The sequence below is a fragment of the Copidosoma floridanum genome, unplaced genomic scaffold, assembly GCF_036245765.1.
Source record: "Copidosoma floridanum isolate Cflo_tuat_1 unplaced genomic scaffold, Cflo_Japanese_pri ptg000033l, whole genome shotgun sequence".
NCBI lineage: Eukaryota > Metazoa > Arthropoda > Insecta > Hymenoptera > Encyrtidae > Copidosoma > Copidosoma floridanum.
This window is the reverse complement of record NW_028321910.1, coordinates 1638135-1663753: the sequence shown is the minus strand read 5'-3', so window position 1 is coordinate 1663753 and position 25619 is coordinate 1638135. Positions and strand designations below refer to the sequence as shown.

At 33.4% G+C, this 25619-nt stretch overlaps 1 protein-coding gene across 2 annotated transcripts in view; it reads right to left on the bottom strand.

Moving 5' to 3' along the window:
• Positions 1 to 934: 934 nt before the first annotated feature.
• The window catches only part of eIF3j (eukaryotic translation initiation factor 3 subunit J), a 101399-nt gene continuing 76714 nt past the window's right edge, over positions 935 to 25619 (bottom strand). For both annotated transcript variants that reach the window (XM_089597553.1, XM_089597554.1), the window contains 4 exons: positions 5151 to 5264; positions 4929 to 5067; positions 2677 to 2838; positions 935 to 2597 (listed from right to left, as the gene is read on the bottom strand). In XM_089597553.1, coding sequence (XP_089453679.1) covers positions 2410 to 2597; positions 2677 to 2838; positions 4929 to 5067; positions 5151 to 5264 — 603 coding nt within the window. In that variant the 3' untranslated portion in view covers positions 935 to 2409. The remainder of the gene's footprint in view (positions 2598 to 2676; positions 2839 to 4928; positions 5068 to 5150; positions 5265 to 25619) is intronic.

Here is a 25619-nt window from a genome sequence, read left to right as displayed (position 1 = left end):
TATTGATATTGCGTCTGAACGCACCCTTTTACTACCACACTATTGGAATTTTCATCCACAAGATTGCATGAGCGCTCATCGAGATATAAGAATATAGGGCGTTAAACCCTCACAACCCTGTACCTACTATTTGTGTCCAATACTGCAAAAATTCTTTGCATGTCTCTAACCCCTGTGATTGGAAAGAAACACACAGAGAATCTTTGCACCGGTCTCTCTTGCACCAATGAAAACATCGACAAACAGGGTTATGTGGATTTAGTGGTCTCTATTATTAGGTTTGTTAATTTATCCACCTCAGAGCACTCCGAGCGCTCCGAGGCCTCCGAGCGATCTATAAATGAACATAAGTTCTTTGTCAGAGTACTTGGAGGCCTCCGAGATATCTTTATACTTTATAGGTATACTCACTATAACTGCTCAGTATTTACAAACATCAGTTATAAGCGGTGAGTATACCTATATAGCATAAAGATATCTCGGAGGCCTCTAAGTGCTCCGACAAAGAACTTGTGTTCATTTATAGATCGCTCGGAGGCCTTAGAGCGCTACAAGGTGGATAAATGAACAAACCTATTATATCTCTATCTAAGCACTCTGCGCCAGATACAGTACTGTGTGGGTTGAGGGACAGTGTGGCAGATGCAGGAGATTCTCCTGATTGACTCTGCCAGTCTGCCATTATCAGGACAAACACGCACACAATCATAATAAACTAATCACCGACTCAGAATCTCATGTCTGTGAGCTTAATACGTAAGTTGAGTGACATACACCGATATGTATGAGTAATGTGAGTGATATAAATAGATATACAGATTATGTGCTAGAGTCCTGAACATAGCGACCCATCGTAGCGTCAAAGATACTTACCTGGCGTATCAACTAAATTGTCAGTAACAAATATATAATACAGAAAGGTATGAGCACGTTTACATTTTATTTCACGAGATACCCACGCAAGGCATAGTAGTTTTTTTTTTACCTTAGGTATTTTTTTCTCATATTTTTGGGCAGTAATAGAACTAAAATTTTTTAATATATTTTCTTCTAACGGCAATAACCCCAAGAAAGACAGTGAAGCGAATTGTAAAAATATCAAATTTTTAATCAGTAGTAAAGTAGTTCATCAACAAAATCAGAGAATATGTTTAAAATAAAGGTTATAAGTTATTAGGATTATTTACAAAATTTTGATTTTTAATAAAGATCTCATAGCATTATTAAACTATGCTTTCTTTTTTTTTTTTTTGCTATTAGCACTCGCATAACCTTAATATTTCATAAGATCTTAAAGAATACATCCATGTTTCGCTCTATACAGTCGTCAGCATTCTCACATATCGTTCTATACAGGATGAAAACGTTACGCATAGACATTTTTTGATGAATAACGTCACACTAAATTTTTCAACACAAAATAACTTATAGTTACGAAAATTTTAAAAACTCGTTTGTTACAAAATTTCGGAATTCAATAATTTTTTATAAAAACTATGTTATTATAATGTTTTTCATCTCAAATATTGATAATATAATGTGGATCCAAACATTCTATACAGTTCATGGTTCTTAGCTATGGTATTAATGAAATATGGTTTTGTGACAATGAAGATTTAGTATTTATTATATAAAATTATTTTATAGAATACTATTTATTATTATCATGATTTCTTTTACCGTAACGGTGAATTTGGTTAATGTGACTTTCAACTATAATCTCTGTAAGAAAAAACCTTAAAGGTACTCGCAAACAATGTGCTTATAAAAAAAAAAAAAAAAAAAAAAAATTGAACAAAAAGTGTTGATCATAATATGGTCTGGGAATTATGCATAAAATAGTGTAGACTGATTGAGCAAAAAAATCTACGGAAATTTTTTTCCATTTATTTTGAACTGCATCAAAAATTTGAGGGTAAACGCTATAAGCGACCAAATTAAATGTTCAATAATTGTATAAACAAAAAATTTACTTTGAATTGCAATTTTTTTTTAATCTAGACACATCAAGATACAAACATTTGCTAGAATCTTTATTTTTTTAAAATGAACCACATAGTGTGTGGAAAAAATATTTTTTCAGCAAATAATAAAAATTCTATTGTTAATAATCAATAGAATAAACCATTTTTAAAACATTTATCCCATTAGTCCAGATAAGTCAACCTTGTAAAGAAAAAAAATTAATTTATCTGTTTGTTTACAAAGATCTTGAGTGTTGTTGCCGAACTTTAAAACCAATATAAATATGCATGAAAAATTCACTTTGCAACTATAATACAACTGCACAGATCCTGACGGCGCATAGAAACTCGTGCTTATTTGACAAATTTGTTAGTCATCTTTTTGTATAACGCAGGTATGCCTGATTTATTACGCGACTAGATTGTACGAAGCAGTACAAAGTCGCTACATGAAATCATCATAATCATTTGCATCGTATGCCGCCAAATCACCGTATTCGCTATCGCCCTCGACCTTCAACTTGGCTTTACCTTTACCCTTGCTTTTTTTAACTTTTTCTTTCTCCATTTTGAGTTTTTCATTGTGTAAACTTTCTACTGTGGTTTTCACTTTTCTAAGAGAAGTGATGCTGACTGAAAACAGAAACAAAAATCCACGCTGATTTACCAAGTATGTTTAAGCAATGCAAAAAATGTGGAAATATCTACTTACGTGTTATACAAACATTCTTTATTAGCTCTTCAGCAAATGAAGGAAATTCTGCATGCTTATTAAGCTGATTGAATTTCGAGATCAGTGCATCATGGAGTTCCTTGAATTCATCAGCAGTAGTGGGAACCATAGCATCGATTCCAGATAATCCCTCTGTTACACCTTTAAGAAAAAAGTAACTTTAACACCGAAATGCCGTATTCAGAATTGCAAATAATTCTTTTTTTTTCTCGTACAAGTATATGGTTTAAAAGTTAGAAGTTATCATTCGAGCTGTACAGCAACAGAAAAAATGAAATATAAATTTTGTTTCCTTTCAAAATTAAAATAATAGATATTGTAATTTATACAAATTGAATACACTGATCATTCTTTAGGAATTTGTTTTTTCTTGTTTTTTTGAAAGACCCTATATCATTATGAAATTGTAAGATTATCAATTAAAATTCACGTGCGTCAAGGATATTTGAAAACTAAATGTAACACAATGGCTTGTTTTTAGAAAATAGTACTTTTATTGACATACAGTTATATTATCAGTAATTTTTAACGCTTTATTAATAAAATTAGTCATGTCACGACATAACACTTATACGTATTAGAAGTCTCAGAACTAAATGAAAATTTATATGCCGAGTGTATTGTTTGAAGTATATCAGTACGGTGTTTGTTGAACGTGCCGTTCTGCTCCCAATTGTTTCCATGATTTCTTGAGGTTTTGTGCATAAGCACACGATCAGTAAGAGCTAATTTAGGAGTGAGAATAAAAAACTATAAAGTCAGGTGTTAGTTTGAGCAACGTTTCGTTGGTCTTAACGCCAACCTCATCAGGCTCAGTCTATATCGTTAAGACGATCGTTACAGACTGTATAATCGTTAACGATATAGATCGTCTTAACGATATAGACTGAGCCTGATGAGGTTGGCGTTAAGACCAACGAAACGTTGCTCAAACTAACACCTGACTTTGGAGTTTTTTATTCTCACTCCTAAATTAGCTCTTACTGATCGTGTGCTTATGCACAAAACCTCAAGAAATCATGAAGTATATCAGTATATACGGTCTTGGCCATTAACCTAGAAAACTCTGAGATCACTCGGAGCACCTTAATTCAATAAATCTAAAGAATTTACAGTTCGTACGTTTTTTACCAGCAACCTCGCCAGTGGACGTTTATGCACGTAAAATTTAAGACATTATCTTTTTAATCTCCTAGGGCATGTAACAAACTGTACATTTCTAAGAAAATAAGCGGCTTGACGTATGCACAAATACATGTATACATATACGTACAAAATACAAACTACTATTACAATAATTTTAACTGTTGTAAAAAAAAGCTTAAGGTAGTACTGTCGTATATTGACTGACTTACAAGATTTTTATAAAATTGAACATATTAGGTTATAAGTACCCAAAAAAGATCTAATTAAATTTTAGTAGATCTAGGGTACATAGGGGAAATTTTACTACTCATCAGTTTGACACGTATTCTTATAGAAAACGGCGATTTATTTATCATTTTAAAAACTGACCTACAAGATGTTTGTAAAGGTTTACAGAGAAGACGCTAAAACATAAATTACATGTTGATCACCTCAAAACATTTATTTGGTGACTGTAAGATTTTAAATTAGCGATTGAATGAATAAAATCAAGTTAAGCACGGGTAATACATCTATACGTACAATACATATAGATATACTAACGCATTGCCATTGAGATGAAATTCTCAGTTGTTTGAGGGTATCAACAGTACTATCGTAAGTTTCACGCAAAATTACATTTTATTTGGGCCATTGTGTATTGTTAAAAATTGAAATAGAAAATTTAAAGTGAAATAAACGAATTTTAGTAAGAGGATTTAAAACGAAACATTTTTGTAAAGCACAAAATAAAAAAACATCACAAAAATGGTCGTTGCAAACAATCAACATAGTTTAAAGTGCTTGATTATGCATTTTTTATTTTTCAGGCTAAGTTGTTCCCTAGTATTACACTAACTTTATATGTTTGAATTTAAAAATTTAAATCTTAAGGAATGTGAAACATTAAATTTTCACTAATGTGCAATAAATTTGAAGTTAAATGTGTTAATTCGTGTTTTTATTCCACGAAATTTGGAAGAAAATAATTTTTTTTTTTTTCTTTTTTTTTTTTCAAAAAAGTAAATAAGTAATCAGCTGCTACCGCTTATAGTTTTTCTCTTTTTTGGGCGTACGAGGACTAAAATCTACAAGATTCAACAAACCGAAAGTCTCCATTGCAAGTCGAAGATCCGCTTCTTCTTGGAGTTTTTGACGCCGCAGCATTTCGGCTCGTCGCTCTTCCGGTGTCATGGCATCTTCCTTCTCTTTTGCTTTCCTCTCGGCTTCTTCACGTGCTTTCCTCTAGAATTAATAAATGTAAATAATTACTTCAGTAAGCTTTGCATTTTAAACATATAAGACATACTTTTTCAATTAATTTATACCTCTTTTTCTTCAATTTTTTCTTGTAGAGTTTTTTTAGGTTTAGGTTTAGTTTTAGGAGCTTCTGGTGGCTTTTCCACATCTTTCTTTTCCTCATTTATATCTTCCCAACTATCCTGTATTGATGAAAAACAAAAAAATAGTACTCATTAAAATTTAAAAACAATATGATACGTAAAGAGTGCACAAAGTTGGTGATTGACTAATATTGATTGCTTGACGATTACTTAAGTACCATAATGACCCCGTGCACTTATTGCGAACACACAAAGTGAGTTTTTCGTAATATTGTGTGAAAAATAGGTTGATATACTATTATGAAAAAAAGTGTTAAAAATTTTTCAGTACCATTTCTAATTTTATAATAAAACTCTAGACAAGTGTGAAACTGTTAGTAACAAACGTGAAACGAGGAAAAAATTGAAATCGAATATATAACTTGCATGAAAATAAAACAGTTCAAAAACCAAGCGTATTTAGTGGGGGGGGGGCTGTGAGGGCGCGGTTTGGGGGAGCGACAAAAATCTGGGGGATTGTGAGGGCACTGTGGGGGGTTCTGTGAAATGCCCCGCACGAACAACTATATACTGTATACACACACATACTTGTGGGGATTCACCCTCCTGCGCGCCAATCTTCTAATTTTTGAATATCAGTTAAATCAGAAAATATATAATATATCGTTTTAAGTATAGACGGCCAAAGCAGTCAGTTTTTTGCACTGAAAACTCACGTCTCTTAGCTGTAGTAGGCCCTCCATAAGGCAGGTGGCGCTAGCTTCGATGCGGCAGTTACCAATTTTACGTGAATAATGAGGAAAACACAGTGAAACAATAATATTCTGTTAGAAAAATAACGAAAACAATAGTTGTAAGCTTCAATACACAAATTTCGAATAATAATCTTTAATTTTAACTGAAGCTTTTATTCCTAATTAAACACTTTATACATGGCTAATAATTTCTATGCCAAGAGTCTTGTCAATGGCTACATGGCTAAGGGAGTTGGGGCGCAATTCACTTAACGATGAAAATGTTTAAAAAAAAAATGTTGTAAAGAAACATTGCATGAATGTTATCACCGAATTAGATCACAATCGCGTCTACAGATTTCGAGAAAAAAATTTATGAAGTTTTCTTTTTTCATCGTCTTTAACATGGACTTAAATGTAAGTTGTCAAAAAATAGTGGAAAAATACCTATTACGCTTGACGTAGCGATGAGAATGTTTTGAAAAACGGATATGTTATTTATGACAATTTCATTGATACTCTTGCAAAGTTTCAACAACATCGCGTTTACAGTTATGGGGATATTTGCACAAACGTAAACAAATGTGTTTACAGCTCGTATGATACATTCATGCGGGAGACAAGAACGACACAATGAACACACTGTGTGCCGTCAGCTCGATTTTTTACGTGGCACGGTGGCTTTCACAAAATCATTTCAAGAAGCCATTCTACTTGAAAATATGATCTAAAATTTGGGATAGGCCTAAATGGGACTTATAAATTTCAATATAACTATACATTTAAATAAATTTTTGTTACAACAAAACCTCTCAAAATTAGAAAAGCAATTGTATTTTGAAAGGGAAGCCCAATAGACCAACAATAATTGCACGTATAGAAAATATGTATTAACGTGCAAAAATTTATGTTACACAGATTCATACAACCGTAATTATTCTAAAAATAATAAGCCGTATCTCAAAAGCAAAGCTACATCTAATATATCCTACTGTAAATTGATTTATTTTCTATTCTCTGTAACGTACTATGAGAATAATGGCCACGTGACAAAACCTATATTCTTATTAATTTTGAGATTGGTAGAAATAAGTTAAGTGCGGGTAAATTTTAATATTAAATTATCACTGATCATAGAAAACGGATTGAATGAGAAATTACACTTTTACAGTGGAAAATAGCTATATGTTTATTGTTTTTATCTCAATCACATACAGTGGATTATTTTACTCTTATGGTAGTTAAAATTTAAAAAAATTTTATTAGTCGGAAACGATGATTTCAACAAATATTGATAATATATATATAATATTATTCCAAATGCCTAAAAAGTAATTTTGAATAAAAGGGATTTTTGTTCCACTTAACTGGGCAAGAGAACGTTTTTCCAGAAAAGTATGGTAAGCATTTAAGTTTTTTTCTGCATTACACGATCAACAATTCGTACATGCATTATAATTACATATGTCATAGCAAACATGGAAGTACTTAGAATGCGCGAATCAAGTGTAACATGAGTAGTATATTAAAGTATAGGTGCTCTATGCACGCGCGTACTTAAATGCGTAATTATAAGAAAATTTTTTTACTATTTGAATATCGGATTTTCAAAGACCTATTTAAATTAGGTGAACTCTAATTTTCTTAGTTTCTGTTATACCAAGTTTAATAACATTTGAGTAAGAAGTTTCACTTCTGTCGGGTATCCTGAGACCCACACCTGATATTTTTTATATTATACTTAGTATTTGGAAAAAAGTGACTCTTATTTTTTACTTTAAAATTTTACGCAATGCACGTACCTCTTTATCAAAATCATTAAGCCATGTGCTATGCTTTATATTATATCTATCCAATTAATAATTATATCTATCTTAAAAAACCAACAAAAATCATCCTTTTTTAAATAATTTTGATTTTACAATTCTTAATTTATTAATAACATTTTATTTTTAGTCCATAATTTGTTACTCAAGAAATTAGATGAAATGAAATGTTTTTTTTCTTTCAATTAAAACGATTTTTTATCCTTATTAAAACAAAGCAAAATGCTATAAAACTAATATATTTATGGAACGGTATACTTACAAAAAAAATAATAATAATAAAAGACTGTCCTCCGGAATAGCATGCAAGAGAGCAAAAGTACGCTACGCAGTCTGAACCACGTAGCTATTGACGAGACTCTTGGCATGATAATTATTAGGCATATATTAAGTATTTAACCAGGAATTAGAGCTTGAGTTAAAATTGGAGATTATTATTTGAAATTCATGTATTTACGTTAACATCTATTATTTTCGTTATTTTTTGAGCATAATATTATTATTTTACCGTGTATTCCTCATTATTCATGTACCATTGGTAATACCATTGGTAGGAAGAGTGGAAGTGGCCTCTTTTACGAGACAGACGATGCTCAGACTTCTGTCCCTCTGCGCCTGCTCTGCTATGCAATTGTTGTACGTAACCAATAACTCAATAAAGACCAATTAACCTTATACTAAAGTCTCTCGTTACTTTCCAGTATCAAGATCCTCATCTCCGGAGACGAGCCCCATAATGGTGACTTCGACGTTGGCATGGTATGCCGATAACACGCACATCCAGAGGTAAATGTGGCTACAGTTTGGAGGCCTGCATCTGATCACGCTGTCGCCGTACCGTCTAAATGCACGTGGCCCCATCTCTCCTGGGACTCAAGCCACGCCTCACCGACATCACGGCCCTGCCTGCTTGTTGACAGCGCTACTGGCTGCGCCACGGCACCGCTACCTCTATCGCCTGCAAGTGACATTCTTCTGCGAGCCTGCGTTCTTGGCCAGCCTTTCCACGTGGGCTGTCGCCCGCCTCGTCATATGTACCAGCAACAAGTTACAGCACGACAAAGAGATCTCAGCCTCACCATCACGCGTCAAGCGCCGAGGTAATCAACGCCAGCCCGATAAACAACGCCACCAGAGGAACTCACCTCGCTGAAGAACAGAACGTTCCTTTGCAACGAAATTTGCAACGTTTAACTTTGACTTTAAAGTAGTATGAGTACAGACTAAAATAGTTAAATATAATAAATAATACTAAGAAACTAGTATTTATACTGACAAAATGGCCTTAAATAAGATTCCGTAGTTTAACGCACGGATCTGAACCAATGAAAAGTATAAAAATAGGTCTTGTCAATGTGAACTTTACTTTCAACCTCCAAATTTTTTATATATCAGAGATTGCAATAAAATATTGAAGGTATTAAAATTTGAGACCTTAAAAACATTGCAATTGATCGTAATGATCCAAAAAATAATGCCAAAAATGGCAAAAAAAAAAATACACAATCGGTACAAAAACGGCAATGGCTAATGTTGTAAGTCGATTAGACCTATAAAAATTTATTCACATAAAAAGTAGTGCAGTCCTTCATGTTTGGACAAATATTTGAAATGTACCCGAAGCTGCAATTTACTTTTATTGTCAAACAAAATAATGAAAATGACCAGCTCATCGGCTACAATAGCTATTACAGCACTTCTATACGAATCACAATTAACATTCGACCTCTAACTTTTTTTTATATGCTACAAGGAAGTTGTAATACGTACATGACTATGATTTTCAACATTTCCAGAGCTGCAATTATTTTTTAGGGGGCAAAATCTAGCTGTAAATGGCCCCAACGACAGAAATCGTATTGAAAGCTGGCGATGGATAAATTTTACTATCGTATATACTTAAAACTGTTTTTTTACGTCATAGATAAAACAGTCTTTTATGTTTGTAAACATATCTGAGCATATAAGTAGCTGCAAACTAATTTTATTTATGAATGTAGGTAAAAAATGTTCTGTTTTACAGGCAAAATATCAATTGAAGAACTCCTTATGAAACAAGTTTTCAGATTGGACCTTTGATTTTTTCATACATCATGGATTGAAATAAAAAGTGAAACGTATTAAAATTTCGAACCTTACACACATTAAAATTTTTATATATTTTCTATTAGCTAGAAAAATACGTTTAGTCGGGTCCACCACTTACAATAAAAAAATTAATTAATAGTCGTATACTCCGATTGTTGATCCATATTTTGTAGCGCCCACAAACTGCACACTTAGGCAACGTTACCTACACACTCATACACTACACAAGTTAACACCTTTTTTCCAAAAAAAGATTTGTTGGCTGGAATCAGTACAATTGTAAGTACAAGATTTGCGAATATCTCTACTTCAAGTATACAACTGCAAGTATGAAGTTCGTGGATACTTGAGAAAGTTTTAGATATTTTCTATTAGCCAAAAGAATTTGTTTAGTCAAGTTTGGACCACTTACATTAACGACATTAATAAGTTCTCGTATACTTTAAGTGCTTACCTTTCCCTTAATATCAGTTTTCTCAGCCGGAATCAGTACAATTCCAAGTGCAAGGTCACCAAAACGATTTCTTTGATCATATCGAAAATATATTAGTTTTTTACGTACTCACCAACCTTATACTTACAATTTAACTGATTCCGGACAACAAAATTAATACTGGGAGAATCATTTATTCTGGGAGTACACATTTATTAAGAGCTTAAGAAGCGCTTACTTGCCTCTCTATTTAATAATAAAATCTTAATTACTAACACAAGCGCCTATCACCCGATGACCCAGGGTGCTTACTGGCTGCTCTGTTAAATAATGAAATGTCAAGCAATAATACAAGCGCCTATCACACGATGACCTGGGGCGCTTACGGGTCGCTTTATAAAACGATATATAAAGCTTTATAACGTATATTACTAACTAGTAGCACAAGCGCCTATCACCCAATGATCCGGGGCGCTTACTGTCCTTTCTATTAAATAATAAAATGTTAAGTAAACCCAAATAGCACTCTGGGTTATCAGACGATCGGCATTTGCGTTATTATTAAACTTTTTATAATTTACTAGAAAAGCCAATAAGCGCCCCAGGTCATTGGGTGATAGGCGCTTGTGCTATTAATTAATAGTATATTGTTTACTAAAGCGACCAGTAAGCGCCCCAGGTCATGGTGTGATAAGCACCCCGGGTCATCATGTGATAGGCCCTTGTGTTATTATTTTACATTTTATTGTTTAATAGAGAGGCCAGTAAGCGCCCCGGGTTATCAGGTGATAGGTGCTTGTGCTATTAATTAATAATATATTGTTTATTAATTCTTTATTAGAGTGGCCAGTAAGCGCTCCGGGTCATCGGGTGATAGGCGCTTGTGTTATTAATATTACAATTTTTAATTTTTTCGCGTGGTGGGTACCGTTTTTGGCAATGCCCCTTCACTGCTGTCTGCTTGGCGGAACTTTCTCCCTCGATCGTATAGCTGTATATACGATCTAGAGAAAAAATTCCGATGTTGAATCCGCTTAAGGCTGCAGTCACATGGAGTGCAATAGAGCGTGCAGGATAGAATTGTCCCCATAAGCTAATGTGTTAAATCAATCCTGCTACTGCGGACCTATTGCACAGCAGGATAGATGTAACGCATTGGCGTATGGGGACAATTCTGTCCTGCACGCTTAATTTCGCTCCATGTGACTGCAGCCTAACCCAACACTGCCGGAACGGCGTGTGTGAGGCTGGTCCGGTACGACGATTTTCTAATGCTTCGGTGGCTCCATCTAATGCCCTACTACAGTACCAATTTTTTTATGGCATTAGTATATCCTTATTCATAAGTTTGAGGATACTTACATGAAGGTCTCGTCGACTGTATACGATCACAAGTCGAAGTTTTCCAGAACATTGTTAAAATGAGGAATAAAGCCAAAATATCTCTATTTGAAAAGTTGGCAAAAATTATATGAGAAAATATTTTCCGTATTGAGAATGTGAATTTCAGGTTATCCAGAGAAGTTCCAGCAAAAGATTTGCTGCTTTACAAGGTTAGTTTATAAAACATATACTTGATTCTACAAGAGATACGGTTAAAGTCCACGAATCGTGTAACCGTCGTATAAAAAATCGTTTTACCAGTACTTACAATCTTTCCACTCCAAAATTATACGATGCGTTTTACATTTATTTGGATGTTACACTATACAACACAAAAAAGTTTGGTTATGATTTAGAATGTCAATAATTCGAATTTGGAAATGATGGGATAATTTACTTTTTTTTTAAATAATTCCTTTAGACAGTGACGTGTCACATTACTTTGTACAGTACAAATATTTGTTTGCCAGCCATTTGTAACTAAGATAAATTTTTGTTACATTGCCTCAAACAGTGTTTAGTCGGAAAAAATCTGTATTATGATTGATAAAACCGCACCCAAAAAAAAAAAAATAACACATAAAATAATATTTGTTTACTCTAGTTATTATTATATATCTCCCATATTACAAATAATACATAAAAAAACTCACAGTCACTTATTGAATGTGACCAGAACCAATTTCCCAGGTATTCAATCACATAATATTTATAAGATATAAGGACTATAAGTTGAAGAAAACAGTGTTTGTATGACGAATTCATTGACAGAAATGTACTCATCTTACATGTATGAGTTCAAATATCTGATGCAGTGATAGCAATAAAAAAAAAATTTTGACACAAGCTCTTTGAAAACTGAACAACACGAAAGTACACTACTCCTGCTGTAACTTGTGGAAGAGCTTGTAACAAAGTGGATTCTTTGTCATTTTACAAATTTGTTAACTATGATTGATTTTTTTTATTGATAATTCAAGAAGTTATAGACAAAAGTTACAGCTTCTAAATTATGCTTTGTTACACTGGAATTGTTCTAAAGAAAATGGCTTACACCAATCGATAGAATGCGAAATATTACATTATAAATGACTGTTTTTCGGATTTCAACGAGCGTGAATGTTCCAGAATATCCGCCCAGATCCTTTTTTCATTCAAAAACAATGATGGAACGACATGCTAGCGTGACAGCGCTGGCTCTCACCACTCCTCTCTTCGCCGCCAAGCAAGTGACGAGGCTGACGAGCTTCACTGGCGGACGAAGAAGGAGCAGGAAAGAGAATGAGAGTGCGTGTTAACAGGCTGCATAATCAACTCGGTTAAGCTGTGAATTAGAAATTTGATGTGCAACTTGGCTTTATTTGTAATTTTGTGTATTAAATGACGCTGATTACGGAAAAAATAATAAAACATTTTAAAAATTAATGGTTCAATGTGAAAATCGAGTTTTAAGTTTCTCGCGATCATATTTCGTTAACGGTAGCAGATACGATAAAAGTAAAAATACCATATGATGTTTTTCTTATCATTCAACATGCACAAAATTAAGAGAAAAATTTTGTAAAGCATTTTTTGCACTTGGCTTTACAAGAATAAGTGAGAAGGAGTGATGCGTCAGCCACGAGCAGCGAGCGGCGGGGCGGCGCAGCCAGGCTACAGTATAGCCATGCTCCCCTCCATGCTCTGGCATCTCATGCACGGTGATGTGTAAATGTGTATACGCCTATACGGAGAGCGGTGTGGAGAGAGTCAGGAGGAAAGAGAAGCAGAAAAGCATACGCTGGATCAGATTTTCGGTTTTCAGTTGGGAACGCACGATAATTTTTTTCAAGTCCGACAAAAAATTTTGACAAAAAAAATTAAAGTCTCCGAGAAATAAATTTTTTTAAACGTTTTGCAGGTTTTTCTATATATTAGGCATAGTCTTTAGTAAAGGTTTTTTTTTTTTTTTTTGGTAACGAAATTAGCCGAATTTGATGGTTTTCGTGGCCTCACTGCTGAGAAGAATCAGCTGATTTTTGATATCAAAACGTCAGCTGATTATGCGACCGTGCGAAAAAATATGAGTCCCACAAGCGTGAAAAAATGCAAGTCCCGAAAAAAATATTTTTCCCCATTATTTAAATTATAAACTCTAGGACATTTTCAGTATGATGAGATAAGGTAAAACTTCTTGGAGACTTTTTTTCGTCAAAATTTTTTGTCGGACTTGAAAAAAATGATCGTGCTCAGTTTCCCAACTAAAAACCAAAAATCCGATCCAGCGTATGCTCATCTGCTTCCCTTCCTTTAGACTCTCTCCACACCGCTATCCAAAAAGCTACCTCAATACTAAAAAAATTGTATTAGAACGTAGTTTCCCAATGTATTGATAAATTCAATTGTATTATTAAATTAGGTAAGGATATTTCGCCCTCTCTCAAAAAAACTAACACTGATTACAAAATATGTTGTCAAGTCTGTAACAAAAACTATGTTGGGCAAACACGTAGAGCATTAAAAATGAGAATTAATGAACACATAAGAGATACGCGACAAAAAAATGAAAGATCGGCTTTAGGAGAACATGTGAAAACAACAAATCATACTATTGATTTTAATAATGTTCAAATTCTAGATACAGAAGTTAATTTATATAAAAGACTTTTTTCTGAGATGATACACATACAACTTACTAACAATACATTAAACAGAATAATGGATACCCAAAATTTTAAAAACTGCTATGAAACATTTCTGGAAAAATCTAAAATAAAATTCCACTGATGTTTCACATGTTCTCCTTATGGCAAATATACACGTGTCAACCCCTGTCTATATGTCACACAATAACATATAACCCCCTCTTCTTAATACTTTTGTAATAATTACATGTATCGAGTTTAAGCCTTGTAAGCTGCTTGCAAAATTTACATTATTGTAAAGACTAGCGGACTGTACACTTCAATGTACAGGCTTGTAGACGCTTCACATATTAGTGAATAGAAATTATTTGTGTAAGTTTTGGTTCCCGTTCTGTTATATCACGATACAGCGGTCATCGTATTATTTTAACCTTTGTTTTATTTGTTTAATTCAGTGCACCAAAAGAAGGCCATGGTATATCCGAAATGTCCGAAACCTCGTTGTGTTTTCAAATAAAGTATCTTTGGATAGCAAGACTACCAGAGCTGTTTTATTAAAAAATACATTGTGACATGAATTTTTTTTTTTCCTTATTTTTTACTAAAAACCTCAGATAGTAAACTACCACAACGGTTTTGTAAGAAATACTTTCATACAGTATTCGTTTCATCACTTTATGTAATTGAAAAAAAAGTTTCCCATACGGCAGTTTCAGAATGAAAAAACTTTTTGTTTTTAAAATTTATTTGTTTAATTTTTATTCATCATCGAGGTGCCCCGTAAGCATCCTGGGTCATCGGGTGATAGTCGCTTGCGTTATTATTTAAGCATTAATTATTTATTAGAGTGGCTAGTAAGCGCCCCGGGTCATCGGGTAATAGTCGCTTGCGTTATTATTTAACATTTTATTACTTATTAGAGTGGCCAGTAAGCGCCCCGAGTCATTGGGTGATAGGCACTTGTGTTATTATTTAACATTTTAATTATTTATTAATGTGACCAGTAAGCACCCCCGGTAATCGAGTGATAGTCGATTGCGTGATTATTCAAGATTTAATGATTTATTAGAGAGCCCAGTGAGCACCCTGGGTCATATGGTGATATGTGCTTGTGTTATAAATTTAAAAGATTTGGGAGCCCTGTTGGGCTATACGTAAAACATCGTATCAGTAGGAAATTTTCCGCCCTCCACGCTGCTATTTTATTTTTAATGTATCTGCTACCGTTTACGAGATATGAGCGCGAGAAACTTCAGACCCTCCGGAGGATGAGTTTTTTTTTCGTTTTTCAAAATTTTTTATCGATTAGGCGTATACTCTGAAAAAATTTTTTTTCCTATTCCAAAACTTTCAAAAGCCTCACAACAGAAGTATATACAGCTTGTCTTGGACCACTAAAAACGGATTAAATAAAATTTATATACATACTACACATTAACATCTTACAACTTTTTTTATTTTCATTAGCCGGAATCATTACCTTTATTTGTTATAAGTTTTGAAGTATGCTGAAAAATAGAAAATCGAGTTGAAAATATTCTGAACTTCCCGCAAAAATTATTGTAGACATCCCGAAACCACAAAAAACAGCTTGAAAAAAAATAATTTTAACACTTAACGTAAAGATCTGTTTGTTAAATCATATTACTTTGCCGGAATCATAATCATAACCACCTTGTGTACAAGGTCTGCAAGTACCTCAATAATTTGGAAAGATTTTTTATAAGCCGAAAAAATTTGTTAATCTCATCCTGGATTACTTGAAATTACATAAAAAATATGTATTTGTATACTCCGAGTATGTATTATTTCTTGTATACAAGTTTAGTTGATCGGAAATATAATATGCGAACAAGATTCGCAAGTGCATAAAAATTTTTGAAGAATTTTTCGATGAGCCCTAACCCTAAGCCCTAAATTTCTAAATTTTTGTTTATGTATTTGTAAAGAATAAATTTGACACATCAATGTGACATAAGTTTTGGGTGGTTGCAGTACATATTTCCGATATGATAATCGACATAGCGTTTTGTTAATCTCTAAAGATAAACAAGTTATACTGTGTCAGCAGAACACTACTTGTTTGATTTTATGGATATAATAATAAAACCACTCATAGATACAAGAAAAAAATACTACGGGAAAATTTTTCAAAAGATTATTAAAGTTATCTTTACATTTTTCCATAGAATTTTTTTTTTATTCAGATTTACAGAGAATTTAGAATGACGTGTACTAAAAAACTGTACAAAGATGTTCAGTACTTATGGAACCGCGAGCAAAATTCTCTAAAAGAGGAAGTAAGGAAAAGGCTGAATATTGGAAAAGAAAAAGACTCTCTCAATAGGAATCCAGAGGACACAAATGGATACAGTTCAACCGAGACTATTTATGGTGATTGTGACTTCATGAATATAAAGACCAACATAAGTTCAGTTAATCATGAGGCAGTAAACGAAGTATTAAATGTCAAAGATGGATCTGCATCGGCGAAAAGTATAGATTTTCATATGAAAAATACCTGTTCAGGTAATAAACCAATGAATAAGTCAAAAAATTTGAATACTATAAATGAGACTATCCAAGACAACAGAACTACAATCGTATAGATATGTAAATTGAAAATGGGAGAGGTTTTCATTAATAATAAGCACCACGTTATAAAGCAGATAAAAACAGATGGGAACTGCTTATTCAGATGCTTTTCTTATCATTTGCATGGAGATGAAAGTATTGGCTACAAAAATATTCGAAAAGAAGTTGTTGACTATGCACTTATGAATTGGGAAACTAAAAAAGTAACTATTTTTGCTCCTAGTGAAGAAGAAAGATACAAGAACAAAAAGGACTACGAAAAAATCGTGAGCCGTGATACAAAATTTGGAACTGCTTACGAAGTAGCTGTTTTCTCCAAATTGTACAAAGTATTTATAGAGACGTATCGAAAGATTGATACAAGTATAGTTTTTTTAGGTAGATTTGATCCAGAATCTGACCAAAAAAATTCCTTATTGAAATTACTATTTAGTGGATAGCACCGCTCTGGTCGTTGGAAAGTTCTTGAAGAAAACTTACAAATTAAGAGAAATAGTGTAAATAAACCTGTGAAAGATAGCATCTCACGACCTATTAAGGATGATAAAATTGTTTTCCATAATCAAACAACTGTCAATTCTCAAAGTGATAACAAAACTAATGACAATGATGTTAATAGCCAAACTTTTGATTTTCATGCTAGTTCTATGCCTCACTTAAATGATATTCAATCTCATACAAGTCACATGTGTTTTGACCAGGTGAGAGACAGTGTACTACCAAATAAGACCAAAACGGTCATCAAGACTAGTCATGAGGTAACAGATGTCGAGCATGATAAATGTTTTGATTTACAAAAACTTACGCCCACTGTTGTTAATAATGATGAACCGGATAGAAACTCTACAATCGAGCCAGAAATTGATAATAGAAGCGACGACTCCTTTGATGTTCCTTGGAATTCGTGGCCAAATATGAAATGTTATGGGGGGAAAAAAGCAATAAATAATAAAGGTTGGTTGATTTTTATGAGCTTATATTAAATTTCTGTCATTCTATCAACAGCGTCATCAGTTAGAATTGTAGCAAGCACAGAGTAGTCACAAAAAAAAAGATACAAGAAAACTATATACAAAAAACATGTATTTAATCGTTTTCTTCTGCTATTGTAGAATTTCGTACTTATTGATACGAGTACTTTTACAATTATCTATAAATATAGTTTTGCTTTTTATAAATTATAATGAAACGTATTGTAAAAAAAAGTAGTTTTCGTCACAAATGTGCACCTTGTCGGATGCATGTGAGTGGCGAATCCTATATTTCTTCCTGAGGGAGTACTAAGGTTACAAAAATGCCTGAAGTAGGAAAATCGATGTTTTTTTTCTTATTAGTATTGAAAACTTAAAAACTGCAAATTGAAGTACGTACGTAAAGGTGACTTCAAGTTAAGTAACGAGTTATTACTACCTTATTTTATTTATTTTTCCTACCTTGATCATTTTTGCAACCCTGCTCCTCCCTTGGTAGGAAAAATATTGTCCACCACACACGCGCCATCACTGCACCGCTCCAGGGCTATCGTTATGTCCGCAAAAACGCCCCGGAGACTATGACACTTGTATGACGAAAACTAATATTAGTTAAGTTTAAAGAAGATATAATTTCTTGAGTAAAAATGAAAGATATCACAGGAACGTCTGGAAATACTAAAAATATATGTAGGGGATGAGGGGGCTTGTTGTAACAGGTGTAAGTAGTAATACGCTATTTTTGTTAAATATATAAATTTTTTATCGAATTTTTTCGTATTAATCTTCTTTCTATACATCGTAGAATAACCTAGTCATAGTCAGCATTCTGCAAGGCAACGCAGTGAGCAGACGTGTGCACGTGCTTTATTTTGGTTAGGTAACGTAAAATTTTCACTTTAATAAATTTTGCTTTTTACGACTATGTCTTATTAATTTACAAAATGAAACTTATACATAGCTTCAAAATATATTTGATTTTAATATTCTGTCCTAAAATTTGAGTCAAGTGATACTATTTCGGAAATTTTTTACTAAATGTAGAAAATCATGCGTTGGGGCACGTTGTAACAGTATTTTGGAGAAAGTTGTAACATGTTACAACTAACCCCAGTTTTGCCTCCACAGTACTTGCATTTATTTTTTATGATTTTATTCCATGTTCTTGTTCTAGGATGAAAAATTATAAAAGAAAGACTGACAGGGCAAGCCAAGGAGACGAGATGTATCAGTTAACTGCAACCAAAGTGTCAGAGACTGGTTGCAGTGTTAGACAAGCAAGCCGAGATTTTGATCTTTGCCATGTATTGCTAGCTAGGTATATCAAGAAAAAAGAAAATAACAAATCTCATAAAGTTGGATATCTTCAGCCTAGGCTAGTTTTTAATTCTGAAGAAGAGAGTAAAATGTCGACCTACATTCTCAAGTGCGCTGAAATATACTTTGGGCTGCTTCCTCTTGATGTAAGAAAATTAGCTCACCAATGCGCTGTGCAAATAAAAGAAAAAAATATCCTTAAGTCTTGGCATAAAAACAATATGGCTAGCCATGATTGGTTTCAAAGTTTTATGAGCAGACATCCTCAGTTGTCTCTGAGAACACCAGAAGCAACGTCATTATGTCGAGTAACATCTTTTAACAGAACAAATATGAATGCTTTCTTTGATCAATATCGAGGGTTTCTTGAGAAATATAAATTCACCGCTTCTCGTATATGGAACGTGGATGAGACTAGTGTGACAACTGTGCAAAAACCAAAGAAGATCGTTGCTGCGTGTGGACAAAAACATGTAGGAGCTGTCACCTCAGCTGAAAGAGGGACTCTTGTTGCACTTTGTTGTGCTATCAATGCATCTGGTATATTCATTCCCTCAATGTTTATTTTCCCCAGAGTTAGATACTCAAAATTTTTTGTTCGTGGAGAACCCCCAGATTGCATTGGAGCTGCGAATTCGCTGGGTTGGATGACTGACAAAGAGTTTATTGAATTTTTAGATAATTTAATTTAATACAACATTCTTTTATTGCTCGACAATCGTAGCTCACATATTCACTACGAGGTCGTAGAAAAAACCAAAACCAATAACATCGTCATGTTATCTTTCCCACCTCATTGTTCGCATGGATTGCAGCCTCTAGATGTTGAGGTTTAAGGTCCTTTCAAGAACTATTTGAATAGAGAACTGGCAGCCTGGATGACTAGTCATCCAGGAAAAACAATGACCATCTATGACATTCCTGGTATGATAAGAGACTTATTGCCACTTTCCTTAAACCCTTCGAATATAATGAGTGGGTTTAAAGCTTCTGGCATATGGCCTTTAAATACTAATACTTTTCAAGATAGTGATTTTTCGCCATAATATGTTACTGATCGTCCAAATCCCATTGAAGAAGCTAACAATGATACAGGTGATTCAACATTGGATCCCGATAATCTAAGATTAGAATGCACTCTCAAACCTAGTTTATGTACTCCTGAAATCAGATGTCAGATAGACAAGCCGACTCCAAGTGGTTCAGGTTTGCAAGATGATTTTTCACCTTCAAGGGTGAGACCTTTTCCAAAAGCACCACCACGGAAAGAAACGAAGCAAATCAGGCACAAAAGAAAATCTACAGTTTTAACAGATACACCAGAAAAAGAAATTCTAAGAAAAGAACGTGAGGAAAGATTGGCAAAAAAAAACAGAAAAAAAATGAGTCAACATTAAAAAAAAGGGAGAAAGGTAAAGTTAAGGTCAAATCAACAAAAAAAAGATGAGATAGAAAAAGTCAAAAAAGTACTTTTAAGTCCCGATTTAAAACCAAAAACTAACAAGTGGTATTGTATTGTTTGTGATAATGCCTATATATAGCAAGTCTCGTGAAGACTGGGTAGAATCTATTTTATGTAAAAAGGGGGCACATGTTAAATGTGTTGTGGGTGTTGTGTCATACCTATGTATTAATTGTTATTCTGAAGAAGACTGAATTTAGTCAGTAACAGCGCATTGAGTCATTATTTAAGTCCTTTAATGCTATAAGTTTATAAAATAATAACTAACGAAGCTTTAATTTATATCGAAATTGTCTATTTGATTGTTTCAACTTACCCCACAGCTGTTACAACTAAACCCCATGGCAGTGAAAGTTGTACCAACTGTTTTTTTCGGAAAAATATCTTGTGTGATGTACTTATTGAAAATTTTGATCTTGTTTTTTTCCATATAATAGTAGAACAGTTAAGCTATCGATCAGCACTTTTTAGATGAAAAAATATAAAACAGATGATTAGTAGTATTGTTTTTGGTAAAAATTGTTACAACATGCCCCCTCCTCCCCTCAATTAGAAAGCCACGCTTTTGTTCACTATATACTAGTTGAATATAGATTTTATATGAATAATTGATGGAAGCAAGAGTCACCAAAATAGTTAATTTCTGATTTTAAAAAATATCTATGTATAAAAAAACATTGTTCACTTTATTAGTTATTAACAAATGGAGGCATCTATTTTTTTTTTTTTTTTTTAGGTGATGAACTCGATTTCAGTGATTCAAATTCTAACGGAAGTAGTGATTCAGACGCATCAAGTACATCAAATTGTCATGAAAGTGATTTTAAAAAGAGTACGGTCAAAACTAAAAAACAGCTAAATGATGAAAAAATTAACAATGACAATTTAAATCGTGAATCGAATGATGAGTATGTTTCTAAGGATAGCGACAAAAATTCCGAGTGTAATGGACAAGACAATTTTCCAAGTAATTCTGATGGTGAAAGTGATAATAAAGATTTTAATAACTTTTAATGTTGCATACTTTGGAAATAACTTAGGTATAAATTTGTAGTCGGTCATCTTGATGAAATTTTCACTACCGTTAATATTTTAAGTACAGCGAAAGATTAACAAAAAAACACAACACTACAAACGCTCGAATTTTCAAGCGAAAAAGTGGATCAGAAAGATATCAACTGAAGCATAGTTTTAAGTATGGTTAACCAATTAATATGCTGAATAATTTAGTTAGAAACACGGACTTGAAATTTGCTTGGGATGGACACATGCAAAACTTGTCACGCTTACCGGTTCTCCAAAAAATGTCATCCGAAGATAGGTGTAATAACCAATTAAGCTTAGAGTCTCGAGATCTGTCTGACGTAACACAGTATTGGGTTTCCAAAAAAAAATAGGAGGATAAAATCTTGAGATATTTAGGCTTGCCTATAACTGTTGCTATGTACACGAAAGAGGACTTAGAAATTGCTAGTCAAGAAAAACGGGTAGTTTTATGTATGGATGCTACGGGATTTATTTGTCGAGTCCCCACAGGTTTGGGAAGTAAAAATTTGTTGTATTATTCTGCTGCTGTAAAATTAGATTACGAAATATTAGAAATTATGCGAATGATCGCTACTGCACAAGACATCACTTCCATTGGCCATTGTTTGCAACAGTATAAGTTTTTTGCAATGGATGAAAATAGATGGCCATTCATATCGGCGGTTGTAATTGATAAGTCTTGGGCCTTCATCCACTCTATTACTTTGGAATGAAATTTGATGCCTATTGAAACTTATCTAGATAAACTGTATGATTATTGCAAGGATCCAAATAATACAAGCTTGAATGATTTAGTTATAATAAAATTATGTTATGCTCATTTTTAACATATTATATCCAAAAGAATTAAAAGCACTTATCCACAATTGAAGGGTCAAACGACATTTTATTGGAGTGTTTTTTCGCACTTTGTACCCGCAGAACGTCAGAAAACTTTGATGAGTTATTCAAACACATATCTGCCATACTACTAACTGAAAATAAAAATAAATCTAATGAGAGCATTACAGCACTAGGAAATATGATAGCAAAAAACAAAACGGACAGTGATATTGAAGGCTAGTTGAAATAATACGAAAAAAGCGAGGAAAGTAAAGATTGGTATGATAACAATACTAATATGGCTAATGAAAGAGATCCAAAGTATCAAAAATCCCATTTTTACAAAAGATACAATAGGATAGTTTCTATTTTTAAAGTGTCGCTTGAAGACGATGATGCTGAAAAAATGTGAATGTTGTGAAAAATAAGTATCATCTTCCTGAATTTCTGCATGATATTCTAAGATTGTGGGTACCCTACTTCCCATTTGGGTCGGCTGTCGATCTAGATGCTTTTGCTCCAAATTTATCAGGTCTCACGAACGCGTATATAGAGAGTACGAACAAGACAAACAAAGATAATGTTATTAAAGACACCAAAAATACATCTATAGGGGACGTTTTTCGATTACTAGAAAGTCATAGAAATGATGTTTTAAGTCAAATTTATGTGAAAATTGATTTGAAAAATAGCAAGAATTCTAGTAAACCGAAATATCCTGAAACTATTCCAAATCCATCAATAACTGAACAGTGGGGAAAATGAAAAAAAGATCAAAAATCTAAAAAGGGCCACAACAACGCAACTTAAACTCAAAAGATGTGTAAAGAAATTTGCGAAATTAATGATAAAAATAAAGCTGAACTAGAAGAAGGGGAGAACCAAGAAAAAAATATTATTAAAGATGAATGAGCAAGTAATAAAAAAAAACGAAAACTTAACTCAAAACAAATTATTCAATTCTATTTGCAATAAAACTATTAAAAACTCAAGAATTAAGAAAAATAAAGAATAAATGTTTCATGATTCAATAACTGCAACACTAAACAATTCTGAAAATTTCATCCTAGTATTAGAGTGTGACGATAAAAAGGAGATAAACATATGTAGTAACGAGCGTGTTGAATCTAAAATGAAGAGTAGAAAGCCAAAATTTGTTTCTATTATAGGTGATTTCACTGAGAGTAATAGAAGAATAAAAAACAAAACAAACAATAAATTATGTTACATGAAAGACCCCTTGAAGGATATTTTAATTATGGTATACTTCTTTGCATGTCACTGGGGAGTAATAAAATTGGATTAAAAAAATTGCACTATATTGTTATTAGATCCATACGGTGAGAGCTGCAGCGACGAAGGAAGAGTAATAAAGGAATTAAAAGATTATTTCAAGATTTGTGAGCCAGGCTCTACGTTTCATGATTTGCATTAAATTAAACGGACAGTTATAAAAGATGATAACAGACCAATGCAACCCCTTAATGATGGACGTAGTTGCGGAGTGTATTGTTGCTATTGTGTAGAATAATTTGAATATAAATGAGTATACAAGGAGAGAGCTCTGATGCTATGGTAGTATGCATATCTGTATACTACCGGAGTACAGTACGTCACATACCACAGTAGCGCCCGTGGAACGCAACGGTAGTATCAAGAGTCTGCTACGGTAGTACAAAGACCTATATACAACTGTAGATCATGAAATGCACTACTAAAGCTTCTGCTTTACACTACAGTAGAACGCTTGAGGCGCTGCAAAAGTATCGAATCTCACGTACTAAGTTAGCTCAGGACTCATACCAAATTGATATGGCTCACGAGCAAACGTAGTATACGTCGTCTGTACTACGCCACTATCCGCTCCGTGCATCAGGTTGGAGGGGATAAAAAAAACGACTGCAGCGCTGTAGGTGAGCAAAGTTGGCGAACCCGTACCCCCATGAATCGTACAGTAAGCTTTGTGTTATATGAGAAAAGATATTATTTCATTTAAAGTAATTAGTTGAGAAATCGAAGGCGGAAAAAAATGTTATTTAGCCAAACCGGGTCTATAATACGGATAAATAATTTTGCTAGGCACTTCAAATCGCCCGAAATTTTGAATAATGGGTTATTAAATATCATCTGTCATATAGTACACAACACACATACTTATCTGTAATGTTGTATACGTGAGAGCAAGAACTCCAAGCAGGCGACATAGGCTGCCGCTAGCTGTATAATCTGAATCAGTGTTTACGTTTACAAAGTAACGAAATGCGTACAAGACAGTGCTGCGTTGTTAATTGCAACAAGAAAGAAAAGCAGGGGGTGGTGCTGTATAAATTCCTAAGTAGACCCCATGAAACAAAACAGAAGGAGCTGTGGATTAGGGCAGTAAAGACAAAAGTTCGTACCTAACCTACGGAATTTTTTAAATTGTTATTATTGCTAATTTTTTAGCTTTTTTCAGCGTTTCATTATTAAAAACTATGTTGCAACTTATACTTTTAAAGCCTGTTTGGATAATCATATCCATTATTTAGGGTGCTGATGTTTACGCGATAGCAGTATGTACGTCTTATTCAATGAATAATACTTTCTCCTATAAGCGACAGTGTTACGATTTAATCATACGGGGGTACGGTATTGCGCGATTCTGACACCGAGGGCGGCGCTGCGTGTCATGCACGGAGCGAATAACATTAATAGTAGGTTTGCAAGTAATTTTTATAAGAGTTTTTTATGGCAAAAGACCTCCGGTATGCTAAGATTATCCAAAAGAAGAAGCATTGTAAGATCGTACATTTTCACTTTTTTACACAAATATGTTAAAACTGATTGAAAAGTCCTTTGTTGTCTAGTCTTATTTCTATTACCATAAAAAACTCTTATAAACCCCATACAAAAATGATAATTACGCTAATTAAAGTAACTAAGATTTTTCGTTTGCATACTTTTAAATCTCAAGAATTTTGTACGATACATTAACATAAACATTTCGATGAAATAGTGGCGATAGGTATCGGTATAAAAATATGTAACAGTGTTTAAAGTCGACATGCTGTGTTATTGTAACAAACTTACCAAATATCTTCATCCAAGATAAGATTCGTGATGAATAGTTTACTCAAGGAAAAAAAAACAATGATACAAGTCCATTACTTTTA